Here is an 18,152-nt window from a genome sequence, read left to right on the forward strand (position 1 = left end):
TGCCACCTTCTCAGACTCTTTCCTGATTATCCCAGTAAGAAACTGAGGACCATTCTCTGGCTACATTTTAGTAAGCAGTTCATGTTGCTCTTTCAAAGCATGGACTTGCATGCGACTCTTTCTGTTCATGATTGAGTCGCTCTGTGAACAGATAAGCTTCTTGGGGACTGTAATTGGGTATCTTAATTTTCTTGGAAGTTGATAACAACACATCGCAGGGATATGTGTTTAATGAGTGGATGTGTGTACATGTGTGTAAATATAAACATATATATACACACGTGTGCATACATGCACACATGCATCTTTGAATGCATGTATGTGTTGCAACAAAGAGGGAAGACTGTGTGGTGTAGTCCTATAAATGGAAGGGTAATGGCTATTTCAGGCAAGACTTATGGTGATGATTGCTCCCGGGTTGGGTCATTTTGGGTTCACTCATTTATTCAGTTTTTTATTCATACATACCTATGTGGTGTCTACACTAAACTGAGGTTCTATACTATAGCCCTGGGATACTATCATCAAATGCATCCTTGTTAACAAGGAGTTCATAGTCCCTGGGGGTATCAGACAAATAAAGAGGTAGTTTCCAGCAAGTGTGATGTATCACAAAGAAGGTTATGCACAAGGCACTGTGATAGCAAAATAAAGGGTGTATTTAATCCAGCTTCAGGGGAAGAAGAGGTAAGGAAGGGGCAAGAAAGGGCCAGAGAAAGCTTTTTGGAGGGGAAGACATAGAAGCTAAATCTTTAAGTCTAAACAAGAGTTACCATGGGGAGAAGAGTACTTTATCACCCCAGGAGGAAGAGCATGTGCAAAGTGTCTTGAAAGAAGAAGCTCAGGGGCTTCAGGGATGAGAGAAGTGAGGAGAGTGTGGAAGGAGATGGGGATAATCATCAGGTCTTCTGTGCCACCTTTAGGATTTGGCACTCCATCACCATGGTGACAGTGAGACAACGGAGAGCTTTTGAAGGAATTCTAAAAGTAGGGATGGGGCTGATTCCCAGTTTTAGATAACTTTATTTTCTATCCTTCTGGGAATGATCAGGGGACATTTTCACACTGGTTTAATTCACTAGAGAGAAATTTATAAACAGATTGGTAAGTGAAACTGGAGGACACATCTTCCATTGAAAATAAGTTTCCAAGTCAGAGCATCTCTTCTTCAGAGCTGGGAAATCAACTTGGTGAACCAATGAGGATGAATGGAGTGCTCGGTAAGATAGCTGCGAGGAAGGTGGGTGATGCATATGGAACCCAGCTTTGTTAGTCATGGGGACATGGCCAGCTGGAGGGTGAATACACCTGTATAGGTTGGCTCTTCCTCTGAACACGTCTTTTCTGGGCAGAACAGTATAGTTGGATATAGAAAATTCCTATACTCAACATCTGTGTCTTCCTAGACTGTTCTAGGAGTAACCTCTTCAGCTCCCATCACTGCCTTTCACATTGAATTAACCTCTGCTATTGATCTCAAGGTGGGCCCCTTACTCTTCTTATGTGAAGAGTCTGCATTTTACTTGAGTACCTCTTGTTTCTATCCTGACTGAATGGGGAGAGTCACGGGGAGTTCAGAGACAGCCAAGGAGCTATCCAGACATTCACAACTCAGAGTCAGGCCAGATCAGAACATTTTTATTGGCTTAGTCACTTAGGAATGCTAAGGTGCCCCTGAGTTAGGGAGATTTCAGCCGTGAGTGTGCAGGCGTGCATGCACATAGCGGGTATCTATTGGGATGTAGAGAGGTGAGAGCAGCTCTTCAGAAGCACTGGCAAAAGAAGAATGTATATTGAAATCACAACGGGTTAGAAGCTCCTAATTCCACTTCCAGGGCTGCCTTCAGAAATCCTTCCTCTTGACCTGCAGAAGAGAAAGCTTTGGGGGTTACTAAGAGCCAGGAGTTGTGAGGATTGAGAGGAAGTAGTAGGGTCCTCTCAATCACAACATCCATTGGATTTTCAGGTGACTCCAGCTTCTCCTTCCCAGCATGACCCTTCCACTGTGATCCTACAGAGGTGCAAGCTATCTTCTGAGGCACCTGAATGAAACCTCTTCCCTCCCTACTGCCCAGCTCCAATCCTAGCAGAGACTCTATACTTCTGGGTCTGAGTTGCTTGATGTCAATGTGTCACCTCCAGCCTGCTAGCCCCATCCTGCCCTCCTGCTTACCATGGCCATCAACATGAGGGCACTGACCAGCACAGCATACAGGGTGGCCTTCCCCAGCAGGATCTCATAGAGGATGGTGGCAGACAGGACCCCTTGCTGGTAGGACACTGTTGGCAGGGAGGAAGGACAGGTGGGTACCTGTGCACAGGTAGCTCTGGTCTCTCCCACCCTCCACCCTCCACCCTCCGTTGTCTGTGAGTTCTTCATGCCTTGGTTCTAGATCAAGAACCATGAGAGAGGGAGAGAAAAAGGAAGGGCTTACTTACCCGAGGTGAAGCCACAGTCTGAAAGAAAGCAGGAAGAGGAAAATAAATGAGAGACCTCATTTTCATAGGCAATTAAAAGTAAAGTCAGATTTGCAGTTGGCACAGACTCCCAGGCCCAGACCAGCTTCCTCTGACAGCCCAGCACCTCCTTTCCTCTGCCGTGCCAATGTCAGCCACAATGTCCTTGCAATGCATGGCATGTGGCAGCACTGAGGGGGCTGGGGGGTACCACTCAGATGAGAGATACACAGGTCACATAGAAAGGGGACCCAGTTGCTTGGCTCTGTTGGGCTGAGAATCTGGCAGAATGAACTACAGGTGCCCAGTTCTCCTTCATGGTATGTGCTGGTTCCTTTCTTTTTGGATCTGGTCTTGTCCTCTACCTGGATCTTTCCATTTGCCCTGGTAGCCGGTCTCACCTAATCTCCTCCAGGCATCTCCCCAGGCCCCACTCACCTGCTCTACCCCAGACCTCGGCGCTGATCTTTTGGGTGATGGGCTTGTCCCTGTCCTCGGTCCACTCGTCATCCTCCGAGAGCCCATAGAACTGGACTTGGCAGCGGAAGTGGTTGCGGGGGTTGTGCCAGAAGGTGGCCGAGACCCTCAGGCGGCTGCTCAGGCAGTATCTGGAGTCCTCGAGGGCGGGCTGCTCCTTGAGGGGCTGTGGGTCCGTGCTGACCCCACTGTGCACCTCTTTCCCGTTCACCCACCAGCTCAGCTCCACGTGGTCGGGGTAGAAGCCTGTGGCCAGGCACACCAGCGTGGCCTTTTGGGTGTGGGAGATCTCTGCTTCTGATGGCTCAAACACAGCGACCTTGGGTGGGAACACCTTTTTCAGGTCCTCTGGAAAGGGAAGAGGGGTTGGAACCAGGGTTGCTCTGAGAGCTGTCTGGTCCTGGTAGGGGCTCTGTGTGTGTGGGAGAGAGAGGGCTGGGAATGGGCCATAATGAAGCACAATTATGTCATTCTAGGCCCTCATTGTTTTGGGGTCACCATCCTAGTATTTGTTGCTCTCTCTCCACTTTGCCCCTTCTTTCTATGCTGTCCCATGGATGCACATTGCCTACTGTCTCCCCAGCTTCCTATGGTCACATTATATCCTGATTGTCTTGGCTGCTTTTACTGAGGTTTGTCTGATCATCTATCCAAATAATTTATCTGTGTAGCTTTCTTCTTCAAAGCCTTACTTGGTGCATGGCTATGTAATCCTGAAACTTGAGGTAGGAGACTCTCATTTGTGGCATAATTACAATAACTAAATTGATTTTTTCTAATTATAATTTTCCTTTTTTAAATCAAAATGTATTTATTTGTCTCGTGGGATAGTAATACATGTTAGAATTAGCTTTTCTTTTCTAGAAAAGACACTTTTCCATCACATCTGACTCCCCCACCTGTGCAGCACCTTTTTAAAAAATTTTCTTTTCTTGCATGTAACCCTCTTTAAAGAGCCAAACCTCGTCAATATCTGATGGGATGGTCCACATTTCCTCCTCCCCTGGGGCACAGGAGGGTGTGGTAGCTTGTCCAGGATGGCTGAAATCCCATGGAAGCTGATGGTCATGGGATTAACCCTTTCTTCTCTCAGAGTGTCCAGCAACCCTGCCTGGCCAGGACTGGAATCCATCTACAGCTAAGCTTTGCATTTTCAAAAGTAGTGCAAGCTAGACCATTGAGTATGAATGAACCACAAAGTCCAAGGGCCATTTCAGTAGAAGGCTCACACTGCAGAGCTCTGGACCCTTTCACATGCTTGACAGAGGAGAAAAAGAATTTCTGGGATCTTTGGAATGAATGATCTCATCTGAAGACACATGAGGAGTGGAAGAAACCACAATTTACCGTGCCCTTTGCTTGGCTCTGTTCCAACCATGAGAGTGAGCTTTTGGTTCAGAAATGTGGCAAGTCTAGATATGGGTTCTTTATCCAAATTTGGGAAATGTTTTTGATGGGAAAATTGAGATGCAGGTTTGGAAAAAGGCAAACCCTGTGACCCAGTGATGATAAACAACAGGAATGAAAAGGATTGTCACCACTAGTTGAATCCTTTACGGAATCCTTTACAAAGGATTTTCATATAAGTTAGTCCCTTCCGTTTCTATGTCTTAGAGAGAAGGAGGCAGCTTAAGTTGCTTTTCAAATTGCACACCTCCCCCACCACAGCCCCTTGAACCCAGGCCTTTGAATCTGGTGATTTGTACTTTCCACTCAACTCCCTGGTGTGTGTCCCCACCTACGTGAATGTCTGCCCAAGCCCCTAACCTTCGGTAGACCCTGTGCGTCCCATTCCTCCATCCTTGTCTGTGTCTCCATCCTAGACCTCATCCTATCCCAAGCCCGTTCCACGGCCTGTCTGCTTCCTCCCCAGCATCAGGAAGGTTGTACTAGGGCTTCCTGGTGGGGCCTTTATGCTATTATTCCAGCACAAATTCTGAGGCTTAAGAAAATGAAGTCTCGGCCAGGTGCGGTGGCTCACGTTTATGATAACAGCACTTTGGGAGGCCGAGGAGGGCGGATAACGAGGTCAGGAGTTCGACACCAGCCTGGCTAACACAGTGAAACCCCATCTCTACTAAAAATGCAAAAAGTAGCTGGGTGTGGTGGCAGGAACCTGTAATCTCAGCTACTTGGGAGGCCAAGCCAGGAGAATCACTCCAACTCAGGAGGCGGAGGTTGCAGTGAGCCGAGATCGTGCCACTGCACTCCAGCCTGGGCAACAGAGCTAGACACCATCTCAGAAAAAATAAAATAAAATAGTCTCCTACCCATTTTGTCTTCTTTATACCTTATCTATTGCTAAGATAATGTCAGTTTCCAGTTGTAACACTCTCTTCAGACCTATCTCCCAAACACCTGCCAAGCACGGGGCACCTCAGAGACTCCCTGCAGCTCACCCAGTGCTGTGACAGGGACTTCTGCCCTCGGGCTTCAAGAGCAGCCCTGAAACCACTCGTCTCCCCAGCCTGGTGCCCCCTGGCTCATGAACCTTTAAATTACCTCAGGAAGACATAGATGTATCGTCTAAGACTAGTAGAGAAAGAACGAGGAAGATAAGGGCATGAGCAGAGTTCTGTGCTGGAGGCTGGCAGTGGGCAGAATCTTAAGAGAGAAGACAGAGCTAGTCACCAAATGGAGTCAACAACGCAGAACTGGAGTTAGAATGGGAAGAAAAAAAAAGGAGAAGATGCAATTTAAAAAAGGGAAAGTAAAACAATATATCCACTAAGAAAGTAGAGATGAGAAGAGTCCCAGAAAACAATGAAAAGAAGAGCGAAAAAACACACAGCCCTGAAGACTAAGCAAGGAGCTCTACAGCTGAGGAGCTGCAGCCAACACAGCAGAGCAACAAGCTGGAAGAGCTCCAGGGAAGGGAGGAGAGGGCACAGCGCTCCAGGTAGGAAGGGGTGACCCTGACCTCCATTCTTACATCCAATTCCCTTCCCAGCAACAGATCATTGCGGTCAAACCCAGGCACCCCCGAGTCAAGAGTGGAGCCCCCATACCTGTCACAGTGAGCCTGGTCCCGTTGCCAAAGTAGAGGGGTGAATTATAGGAGCACAGCTGCAGAGGCTTAGATAAAACCCACCTGGAGATCTCCAGCCAGAGGGCAAGTCTTAGCTCCCTGACAGCAGGATGGCTGCCTTTCTCTGCCTGGATTCACGGCTCTGGACTAAAGGGATTCTGTTAGGAAAAAGGCCTAAGCATACTGTGCGACATGAGGTGCAAGAGGAAGAGGCTTAGGAGAGGCAGAGCCATGCACGTAAGAGGGAGGACGAGCCGAGAAGGGAGTGAGGAGGCAGATTATGGACTGAAGACTTAGAGAAGAGAAACAGAGGAGTCAGCCAAGACACACCAAAAGGGAAGGCAGGCACAGCTCTGTGGACCTCCACAGGGTAAGAGATTTCACTCAATCCTCCTCACCAGTGCTGGAAGGAGAAGCAGAGAACTGCGCCTCCAAGGGACAATGGCCCTACCACCCTGGTTCTGCAACTTACCTAGGACGGAGAGTCGAGTGCCATCTCCAAAATACTGGGGCTGATTGCTACACAGTGCATCATGAGTGTGGCAAACCCCAGAGGAGCTGGTGCGGGCCCTTCCTTCCAGAAGCTGCTCCCACACAGAACTCCTGGGACCCCCCACACACTCCACTGACCCACATTTTCTGAGCTTTTCTTGGCTGTGTTCTCAGTGTCTACCCTCCCCAAGGGGTCCTCCTGGAACTCCAACCTTATAACACACTATCCCAAAAGAAGCCTTTTACATACCCAAGACAGAGAGCTGGGTTCCACTGCCAAAAAACAGTTTTTCATTAGTTGCACAACATTAAAGACTGGGAGGAAAACCGCCACCTGCTGCCTTCCACTCCTGCCTCCCCAAGTCCACCTGCCAGGTCCTCTCCTGTTCCCTAGTAGATTTTTAACCCTGCTAGGTAGAGGGGTGGACAATGGTACAATCCGAAACGCAGTGGTCAGCAGACCAAGAGGCCCCGTGTGATCCCCCAAGTTCCCTCTTCTGTGACTTTCTCCTTTCTGTGTGAGGGAGAGAAATGGCAGGACCGTGGTGGTAAGGTCAGAGGCTCCTTTATCTGTCATGGCCATGACTGGCACCCTTCAAGGAGACAGGAGATGCTCAAAGTGACCCCTTCCAAGCTGAGTCTACCCATCTCTCAGTAGAGGAACATAACTTGGCACAGGCAGTCTACAAAATAGTGGAGAGGGAGGCTATCCCCTCCTCATCTCCCTCGTAGGTCTTCCTGATAAAAATACGCTTTAACCTAAGCACTGGAGACAAGGCTCTGTCTGGATTCCAGCCCCTTTTTGCAAGTTCCCAGCTGTCCAGTCGTGACTTACTCACCTACAACAGTGAGCCGACTTCCCTCTCCAAAATACACGGTGTTTCCAGAACACAGCCTCCCAGGGCCACTTCAAAACCGCCCAGCCTCTGCTGAGCACAGCTGGGATTCAGGCAGAGGCTGGGAGTTGATGGAACTCTTCCCTTACAGAGATACCAGCTCTGCTTCCAGCACTCTGCGTTCCCTTCTAGAGCTTGCTCAAGACCCGGGCAGGTGACAAAAAGAGACACAGAGTGGCCTCCTATAAAATCCAGCACAAGAATATACGAAGAATCTACAGAGAACCTCTGTTAGTGAAGCAGATAGATGGAGAGGTGTAGTGACCCATTAACTACCCACCGGGCTTTCTCTGGCCTCCCCTGTCTCAGGGCACTATGAGGAGAGGCACCCTCCCCTTCCCTTTTCTGCCCCATCAGCCTGGGCTCAGCTCTGACTCTGCTCAGAGCCTCTGGGAAGCCTGGGTGGATTTGCCCTTACAGGGAGCCTCCTCTGAACTCACTCCTGGGACATGAGATGACGTCTCCCTTAACCTGGCCTCAGGAGCTGGGATCTCCGTTCTCTTTGACATTTCCCAGGACAGAGTCCTCCCTCATCGCACCCCTCCTAGAGACCCCCAGCCTTACCTACAACAGTTAACTTGGTCCCTGAACCGAAGGTGTAGTCATAGTTAGCACATAAGGATACAGCCACTCTAAAAGGAAACGTGGACCCACTTTTCCCTATGACGGATCTGCAAAAGTACCTGAAAAAGTCTTACCTACAACTGTGAGTCTGGTGCCTTGTCCAAAGAAAGCTTCAGTGTTCACACAGTGACAGGGGTCAAGGTGAAAATCACATTCAAGGCATAGAGTGGGGAGAGGGCCCTGGCTAGGGTGGAGGACAGTGAGCTAAGAAATCTCCTCCTGTGCTGTATGTGTATTGCATATTGCGCAGAAGAACACTTTGACTTTTGCTTTTTAGGACCATGGAGAATGAGAGTCCATCCACAGGGTCCTAGGTCCCTTTCTCAAAGGACACCCCATTCATGCTCCCTCTCTGAGGGTCCATCAAAAGGGAAAGGGCGTGGCCTGCAGAGGACGGCAAGGCCCAGAACCTATGACTCCATCTATAGGTAGCCCTGACTTCTTCCCAAATCCTCTGGAGAGCCGGTCACCTCCAATGAACCTTCCACCCGACTGTCTCAATTTTGTGGGTATCAGGACTATCCCTGAGTCCTCCACTTGAGAGGTTCCTGAGGCATTCTTCTTATGTCTGAGCTCTCTCTGCTTGGGAAGCTTCAGTTCTCATCTGGGTCTGTCCTTGTCCATGGTCTTGGTGTGACCTGTGATCAGGAGTGAGGCAGAGGCATTCTGAACCAAATTGCATTAAGACCTGTGACCCAGGAGGAAGGAAGAGGGACTCTGGGAGTTGGGACTGCCAGAGAGGTTTTTGTAAAGGTTTCCCATAGAATTGAATCATTGTGGCCCCCCTGTCCCCACAATGTTACAGCTTTGTACAAAAAGCCCCTCCCATGGGTCCACCGCCAGAGCCTGGGAGAAACCACCAAAGCAGCTGCTCCTTTGAGGGGAGTGGAGGGTGGGTGACATCACTCCCCGTTGTGCAAGTTGGTGGTGGGGTATGGACCAGGCTGGGGGCTTCCTTCTCGCCTCCGGGCACTGTTCTCAGGATGTTTTGAGGTCCTCAGAGCTGGGTGTCTTTGTAAGGCTGTTTGGCTAAGGGGCTGGTCTTCTCCAGTACCCACCCCTCTCCAAGCTGCCACCAGGTTGGGGCACCTCCCTGTAGGGAAGTCACAGCCCCCGTCACTACCATGGCCCCACCCCGAGGCTGTGTGTCACTTGGAGGGTTTGAAGCTCTGAGTTAAAATCCAGAAAAAAAAAGACAAGCTTAACTACATAATGATGACACACTTGCACGGTGAAATATAAACAGAATCAAAATATACATGACAATTTGGGAAAAATATTCCCAGTTCTCACCATCAGGGCTAATCTCCTCAACATACGGTAAGCTCCTAAAAATCAATAAGAAAATAACCCAGCAGCCCGATAAAAATGGGCAAAGAGTAAATTGTTCAGAGAAAAATAAATACAAATGGTACCTAACTATCAGGGGAAAGAAAATCACAATAAGAAATGTAAAATTAAAAAAAAAATTCAACAAAATACACTTTTCACTAATTTGACTGACAAAATTGAATTATAGGCCCATCAGTAAGGGACTGGATAAACCGTGATATGGTCACACAGTGGAGTAATATTCAATGCTAAAAAAGAATGGAAATATTTTATATTGCTATGGAAAAATTCTCCAAGATACATTATTAACCGGAAAAGAGAAAGTCGCAGGATAGCAAAACCAGATGCCACCTTTGTCTAACAGAGGGAGGAAAAGAAGAATTATACTTTTGTATTTACTTGATTTTGTATACAGAAACACTATAAAGATACAACAGAAACTGACAAGAGTGATGACCTGTTAAGAATAAGTGGAGTAGGCCGGGCGCGGTGGCTCACCCCTGTAATCCCAGCACCTTGGAAGGCCAAGGCAGGCAGATCACCTGAGCCCAGGAGTTGAGACCAGCCTGACCAACATGGCAAAACCTCATCTCCACTGAAAGTACAAAAAAAAAAAAAAAAAATTAGCTGGGTGTTGTGGTGGGTGCCAGTAATCCCAGCTATTTTGGAGGCTGCTGAGGTAGGAGAATCACTTGAACCCAGGAGGCGTAGGTTGCAGTGAGCCAAGATCGCACCACTGCACTCCAGCCTGGGTGACACAGTGAGACTCTATCAACAAAAAAAAAAAAAAAAAAAAAAAAAAAAAAAAAAAAAAAAAAAAAAAGAAAAGAATGAATGGAGTAGACAGAAACAAAGTGGAAGTAAAAGTTACATTTCCTTGTGTCAACGTGTCAACGTTACTGTGTTGTTTCCATTTCAGGGTCATATAGCTCTATTGTCTATTGAAAGTCAAACTTAACTATTCTAAGAAACAAGAAAATTTGGCTTTAAATAAAATATGCTACTTTAAAAACCTACTTGTTTAATTTACAAAGTCTTTTTTTTTTTTTTTTGCCAAAGAAATGTATGTATGAAGGTATATATGAAGTCATGTAGAATTTATGTAAGAAGTTGTTTCCTTGTCCTGAATTTGCTCAGTGGGGACTTAAATACTTGGACAACTGCGAAAAATGCAGATTTCTGAGTAGTGTTCATGACCTATTGAGTCAAAATCTCCAAAACTGAGTTTACTTATTTATTTATTTAAATAAACAACCAAACAGAAAATTACCCTGGGTGTTTCTGTTACAATGCCAGGCTTGGGACCCACAGCTTGTCCCCTGACTAAAACAGGGCAGAGGTAAGCCGTGGTGAACATCAGACGGCAGTCTAGGAGTGCCATAAGTTTGGTGCCAGGGCATGGCCCTTCGAACTTAGTGAAGAAAGAAAAAGAGGAGATGGTATATCCAGGGCATTAATAGTGATGGACCTCACAACACGCTACCAAAAACCTGCATAAAAAGTTGATTGCAGCCGGGCGCGGTGGCTCACACCTGTAATCTCAGCACTTTGGGAGGCCAAGGTGGGCGAATCATGAAGTCGGGAGTTCGAGACCATCCTGGCTAACACAGTGAAACCCCATCTCTATTAAAAATACAAAAAATTAGCCAGGCGTGGTGGCACGCACCTGTAATCCCAGCTACTCAGGAGGCTGAGGCAGGAGAATCGCTTGAATCTGGGAGGCGGAGGTTGCAGTGAGCCGAGATCACACCACTGCACTCCAGCACCTGGGTGACACAGAGAGACTCTGTCAAAAAAAAAAAAAAAAAAAAAAAAAAAAAAGTTGATTGCTCTCATCCATTGGAATGCGTCAAAGCCTCTTCCCAGTACCCTTCCTAATTGAAATGCACAGTTTATTTTGATCTATTTCTGCATGTTTTCCTGCCTTACTCACCTCTTTTACTTATCAGTAATTCATCCTCCAAGTTAGCGTCTTTTAATCACCTAGTGGGGGCCCTCCTCCAGACTGGCCTTATAAATAATATGGCATCATGGCTTTTTAAAATTCCGATGGCGTTTATCCCAGTTTTGCCTCTCTGGACGGCATGCCCAAGCGCACATGGAGCGTTTTTTCCATAAAAGCCTGTAAAACCAGTTAGGCAGGTATCAGGTTGGGGGTCATTCATCCATGTGGGCAGCAGGGGGCAGCCTTTCCTTATTTTTGAGACTTAAGTACCTGCAATCTGAGCTCCGCCACTTGAGGGGGCGAGAAGAATGCGCAGCGCGTGGTGGGGCCAGGACGCGGAAGAAAGCAGGGTTACTCCTGCACCTCTGTGTCGGGGGCAAGTGGGAGACGGGGAGACAAGCAAAGAACATTTTACATGTGCAATTCTTGAAAGCTTTCTAGCATGTTCATTTCAACCTAAATTCCTTGTTCTCAGTTGAGGAACTGAAACCCCAAGAGGCCAAAATGAGTTGCCCAATGATGATGAAGCACTGCGCCCCCAAGACTCCTTAAATTCAGGGGATGCCGCCAAACCCTGCCCCTCCGTGAAGCCGACCTCCTGTGGTCAGACTGCCGGGCTCCCAGCAGCCTGTAGCGTGGATAAACCTCTTAAACTCTGTCTCATTATTTGTAAGCTGGGAAAAATAATACCTACCTCGTGGGGTTGTGAGAATTGCATGTGATAGTGAGTGTCGGGGTTAATCATGGTGCCAGAAGAATCAGTAAAAATGTTAGTGACTGAAGCCTGGAGCGGTGGCTCACGTCTGTAATCCCAGCACTTTGGGAGGCCGAAGCGGGTGCATCACCTGAGGTCAGGAGTTTGAGACCAGCCTGGCTAACATGGTGAAAACCTGTCTCTACTAAAAATACAAAAAATCAGCTGGGCGTGGTGGCGCGTGCCTATAATCCCAGCTACTTGGGAGGCTGAGGCAGGAGAAACACTTGAACCGGAGAGGCGGAGATTGCAGTGAGCCGAGAACGCACCATTGCACTCCAGCCTGGCGACAGAGCGAGACTGTCTCCAAAAAAAAAAAAAAAAAAAAAAAGTTACTGCCTGTTGTTTTCAGAGAGATACTGTAACTGCCCAATAGGTTCACCTTGCCTACTATGTAGACAGAGCCGATTTATCAAGACAGGGGAATTGCCATAGAGAAAGAGTAATTCATGCAGAGCAGGCTGTGTAGGAGACTGGAGTTTTGTAATTACTCAAATCAAATCTTGCCGTCTCCCCAGGAATTCAAGGATCCAAGTTTTAGAGGATAATTTGGTGGGCGGAGGGGAAAGCAGTAAGTCAGGAGTGCTGATAGGCTGGGTTGGAGATGAAATCCCAGCTGTTTTCTTGTGCTGAGTCAGTTCCTGAGTGGGGGCCACAAGACCAGATGAGCTAGTTTATCCATCTGGGTGGTGCCAGCTGATCCATTGAGTGCAGGGGCTGCAAAGTATCTCAAGCCCTGATCTTAGGTTTTACAATAGTGATGTTATCCCCAGGAGCAAATTAGGGAGGTTTGGAATCGCAGGATCCAGCTACATGACTCCTAAACCATAATTTCTAATTTTTTGGCAAATTTGTTAGTCCTATAAAGACAGTCTAGTCTCTAGGCAAAAAGGAGGTTTGTTGTGGGAAAGGACTGTTATCATCTTTGTTTCAAACTAGAAACTAAGTTCTTCCCAAAGTTAGTTCAGCCTGTGCTGGGGAAGGAATAAGGACAACTTGGACGTTAAAAGCAAGATGGAGGCCGGGCGCGGTCGTCAAGGCCACAATCCCAGTACTTTGGCAGGCAGAGGAAGGTGGATCATGAGGTCAGGAGTTCGAGACCAGCCTAGCCAACATGGTGAAACCCCATCTGTACTAAAATAAAAAAAAATTAGTCAGGCATGGTGGTGCACACCTGTAGTTCCAGCTACTGGGGAGGCTGAGGCAGGGGAATCACTTGAACCTGGGAGGTAGAGGTTGCAGTGAGCCAAGATCAAGCCACTGCACTCCAGCCTGGCAACAGGTTGAGACTCCAGCTAAAACAAAACAAAACAAAACCAACAACAACAACAAAAAAGAAAACCAAGATGGAGTTGTTTGGGTCAGGTCTCTTTCACTGTCTCAGTTACAATTTTGCAATGGCAGTTTCAATACTGGTCTCAGGATGTCTTTACCATATCCAATCTCAGGTTTTCAGCAGACATCAGAAGACCTGGAATATATGTTAAAATGCAGTTTGCTGTCTGGGTGTGGTGGCTCACGCCTGTAATCCCAGCACCTTAGGAGGCCGAGGAGCAGGCAGATCTCTTTAGCCTAGGAGTTTGAGACCAGCCTGAGCAACATATGAGATCACCATCTCTACAAATAATAATAATATTAGCTGGGTTTGTGGTGTGTGCCTGTGGTCCTAGCTACTTGGGAGGCTGAGGTGGGAGGATCACTTGAGTTTGGGAGGTCAAGGCTGCAGTGAGCAGTGATCACGCCTTTGCACTTCAGTCTGGGCAAAAAAGCAAGACCCTATCTCAAAAAAAAAAAAAAAAAAAGCCATTTGTTGGGCCCTGTCCCAGGAGATCTGACTCAGTGGGTCTGGGGTAGGGCCTAGCTTTTGTGTTTCTCCTAAATTCCCAGGTGATTTTGGTGTTGCTGGCTTAGGGACCACTCTTGGAGAACCATTCTTCTGGAAGGGTCTTTCTTTCCTCAGCACATTTCCCTCCACTCCATGTTTATTCCTCCACTCACTGGGTGCTTATTACATCCCAGGCTTTGCTTAATCACTGGAGATATCGGGATATGTAAGACAAGATGTACCTGCTCAAGGAGCACACAGTCATTTGCCCGGATGGACACATCTATTGCACCTGAGCACCTAAGCACCTGAGCAGGACTAGGACAGAAGAAAGCAGAGACAGGAGGACGACACCTGCCTCAGACCCGAGGGAGGGCCAGCAGGGCCAGACCCAAGGGAGGTGGGGACAAGGAAGAATCAGGAAGACTTTTCTGAAAAGGATGAAGGGGAGGTTGGGAAGGGCCTCCAGTCTGAGGGTGCCATAGTGCCCAAAGACAGAGGCCGGAGGCACATGGCTTATTGGATGGGCCACCAGGGCTTCTGAGGAGGGGAGGGGACAGGGGAGGAGAGCAGTGAAGAGACCTGAGACTGGGAGAGGGGGCAGGGGTTGTGCCAGGAGAACCCTAAATTTCCCGAGGGAGCTTGGATTCTAGTTTGTTCACTGTGGGAGGCTAGGGAGCAAGGCCATAACCAGGAGCTCTCTGAGAGCAGTCATCTTGCTGCATGGAAGGGGACAATTGGGAGGAGCCCCTCAGGAGGTGCAGGGAGGCAGGGAATGGGTGATAGTGACGGGGGACTGGAGAAACATCAGAGGCCAGCGCTGATGGACTTGTCATCACCTCAGACCACAGTCGTAGCGGGATGTGAGGTGGGGCACAGAGAGCGTGGGCTTTGAAGCTAGGCAAATGAGGAGTCAACCCCAGACCTACCATCTGCTGGGCGTGGGACGTGGGTAAACTAATAAGCCTCTTTGAACCTGTTTTCTTATCTGTACCGCTGGATTAATAACTCTGGAGGGGAGAGAAAACTAAATGGGAAAATGTCTACACATAGGAATAGTGTAAACATGTTGGTATTATTCTGTGGAGGAATAAAAGGCAGACTTCTCAAAAGCACAAGGGATGGAGACCCAGGGATTTATCTTCTCCCTTCCAGACACACGAGCCAGTTGTTGGGCAACAGGGCCAGCAGGATCATCTCCAAGCAGGACATCGGCTTGTGGGGAGTACAGACTGGGTTAGCAGGAGCACATGTGGAGAGGGGCCTCCGAGGAAGCTGAGGCGGTCAGTGCTGGGGTTTCTCTGCATATGTTTGCTCTGGGTACAGAGAGGACCCTGTGTAGTCAAAGGTGGCAGTGAGGTCTTGCCAAGCATGCCAGCGTGTCACACATCAGCACATTGGGAGCCCACAGAAGTGCCAAGGCCGAGAAACCTCTTTAAGACCACTGTTGTGGAGGGTAGAGGAGGAGAGGAAGGAGAAGGAGAAGGAGGTGGCAGTGCTCTGATGGAGGAGCAGGAGCAGGAGGGGCTTGCAGAGGAGACGCTCCGGGTGGTGTGTGTGTGGTGGGGGTGGGTGGTGTTCCTGGTCCTCCAGGTGCTGCCCGGCCCCTGTCAGCCAGGGGTGAACCCCTGTGGGATAAGCCTATGTGATACCAACAATCCAAGCTACACCTGTGACACAAGACACTGCTGTGGCTCTGGCTGGTGTGGACCACCATCATCATCCTCCTGAGCTGCTGCTTCATCTGCTGCCACTGCTGAGCCAAGCGCTGCCTTCAGGCCAGGCAGTGGCAACAAGAAATCAACCCCATCACCGGTAGGAAGCCCAGGATTACTCAGCACTGCCATTTTATCTTCAGTTTTGTGCCAAACTATTTACTACCTTGTCATGAGGGATTGGTTTCCCGACCTCCAACTCTTCCCCAACCATAGAGTGACTTCCAGCTATGGCATGTAGCCCTTAAGGTGGCAGTGCCCCTGGGACTCCCAGAGGCACAGAGCAGCCCCTAGTCTGAGTCCAGCAGAAGCAGCACGAGACCCCCACGCATTGCTGACCCTGGGGCCTCTGACACCAGCTGACCCAGCAGCCACCAAAGTCCTGGGAACGGAGCCCAGTGTCTCTGTGGCCTGCCTGGGGGAGCTGGACTGAGGAGCCTTCCTGTGCAAGGATTTAGAATATACGGAGGAGCTGCTGAATGATTAGAGCTCTGAGCATGACAGAGTATCCCCTCCCCTCCCCGCCCCCTTACCCCCAAGCAAAGAGAAGATACTGTGTGTGCAACTGGGGCCAACATGACGATGGCCTCAAAGCATTCAACATGCTCATCAGTGATGCCCTGGATGGCCCCCTGGACATCCATGACAGTTGGCCTGTGCAGTCTCCTGGTGACAAGGAGGAAGGTCCCTGCCAGCCCTGCAAGGAGCAAGCTTGAGAGTCTGGGCATCCACACTGGCCACGGCCCCCGGTCCCTGCTGCTGAGCACTGTGAATGAGCAGGACTCTCCCAACCCCTAGAGCAACAGCTCCCAGCCAGAGACGGCCCTGTCTGCACCCAAGACCTTGGCAAAGCAACCAGGGACAGAAAGAACCAGAAGAGAAGCTTTCAATGACTTTCAGCCATTTTGTCCCCATTTTTTCTCTTCTCCTGTCCTGCATTTTTCTCCATCTCCAGGTACAGTTCGGGATGTGGATGCCTGTCCCCACACAAAAACACTTGGGATTCATTCCTGATACCCCAATTCATCCCGATTTTCCCCTCTTTAAAGTCAGATCTCACCTACCTGTTTGGTCAGAGAGAGGTGTGTTTTAAAATCCCCGAGGAAGGAGGCAGGGACTGTGCCCTCAGAGGATTATTGGTGAAGGGAATTTATGCTTAATTTCAGTTTAGGAGAATGCTGCTGTGTCTCTGCCTAGGACAGGCAGCCCATTGTGGCCCTGGGTGAGAAGGGAAGCCCACAGGGACCCAGGATTTGTCACCTGTGGCTGCCAGTGTCTGCAGAGCCAGAATTGAGCTAATCCCATGAAAGGATGGGCGCTGATGGGCAGTTGTATGATCGGTTGCTATGGGGCTTGTTGATCTCTCAAATTCCAGGTGATAAGATCAATGAATGCTTGACTGGCCCCTTCCCAGCAGGCTCTGGGGGCTACAAACTGGTTCAGGTGTGGAATGTCATACTCCTTTACCTTTGGTTTTTCTTTGAAAAACAAACAACGAAAGACAAATGAAAACAAGAATTCTACCAGTGTTCAGGCAAGAATTCTTTTCGGGAAAAGGGATGTTTGTGGCCCTTCCCTGCACTGGCATTCAAAAGCTTGGCTGCAGAATGGCTATTATTAAAATGTCCAAAAAATAGAAGATGCTGGTGAGGCTGCAGAGGAAAGGGAACGCTCGTACACTGTTGGCCAGCGTATAAATTAGTTCATGGAAAAAAATTAATGCAGAAAGCAGTTTGGAGATTCCTGAAATCATTTAAATCAGAACTATGATTCCACCCAGCAATTCCTTTACTGGGCATTTACCCAAAGGAATATAATTGGTCTGCCAAAAAGACACATGCTCTTACATGTCCATCACAGCACTATTCTCAGTAGCAAAGTCGTGGAATGAACCTAGGTGTCCATCAGAGGTAGACTGGATAAAGGAAATGTGGTACATATACACCATGGAATACTATACAGCCAAGAAAAGAATGAAAACATGTCCTTTGCAGCAACATAGGTGGAGCTGGAGACCATAATCCTAAGCAAATTAACATAGGAATGGAAAACCAAATATCATGTTCTCATGTTTAAGCGGGAGCTGAGCATTGGCACATGGATATAAAGATAGGAACAGTAGACAATACAACTGGTAGAGGGAAGAGAGAAGGAGGGTGGAAAGGGCTGAAAAACTACCTATCGGGTACTATGCTCACTGCCTGAGTGATGAGATCATTTGTGCCCCAAACCTCAGCATCACAGAATATACCCATGTAACAAACCTGAACATGTAGCCCCTAAATGTAAAATAAAAGTTGAAATTATTTTTTAAAAATGGAGCCTGGGTCAGGAGTGGTAGCTCACACCTGTAATCCCAGCACTTTAGATCACTTGAGGTCAGGAGTTCAAAACCAGCCTGGCCAACATGGCGAAACCCTGTCTCTACTAAAAATGCATTGGAGGCCTGTGCTGTGTTCCCTGTAACAGGAAATGTGCTCTGAACTTGTCTGTCTCCCTTGGCTGCTCCTGGCCCTTGGTACCAGCTTCCAGGAGTGTCCACAACCACTTGGGACAGAAGGTGAAGGTGGAATTTCAAAGAGAAGCTTGCTTGGATCTTTGGTGACA

General features: G+C 48.4%; 1 gene segment (V, D, J or C); it reads right to left on the reverse strand.

Moving 5' to 3' along the window:
- Positions 1-1,622: 1,622 nt before the first annotated feature.
- On the reverse strand, positions 1,623-14,095 carry LOC105471245 (T cell receptor beta constant 1-like). The segment is given in 6 exon segments: positions 1,623-1,864; positions 2,174-2,280; positions 2,440-2,457; positions 2,896-3,282; positions 6,435-6,616; positions 14,073-14,095. Coding segments are annotated over 6 exon segments (738 nt in total).
- Positions 14,096-18,152: the final 4,057 nt, after the last annotated feature.

The sequence above is a fragment of the Macaca nemestrina genome, chromosome 4 (assembly GCF_043159975.1).
Source record: "Macaca nemestrina isolate mMacNem1 chromosome 4, mMacNem.hap1, whole genome shotgun sequence".
Taxonomy (NCBI): Eukaryota; Metazoa; Chordata; class Mammalia; order Primates; family Cercopithecidae; genus Macaca; species Macaca nemestrina.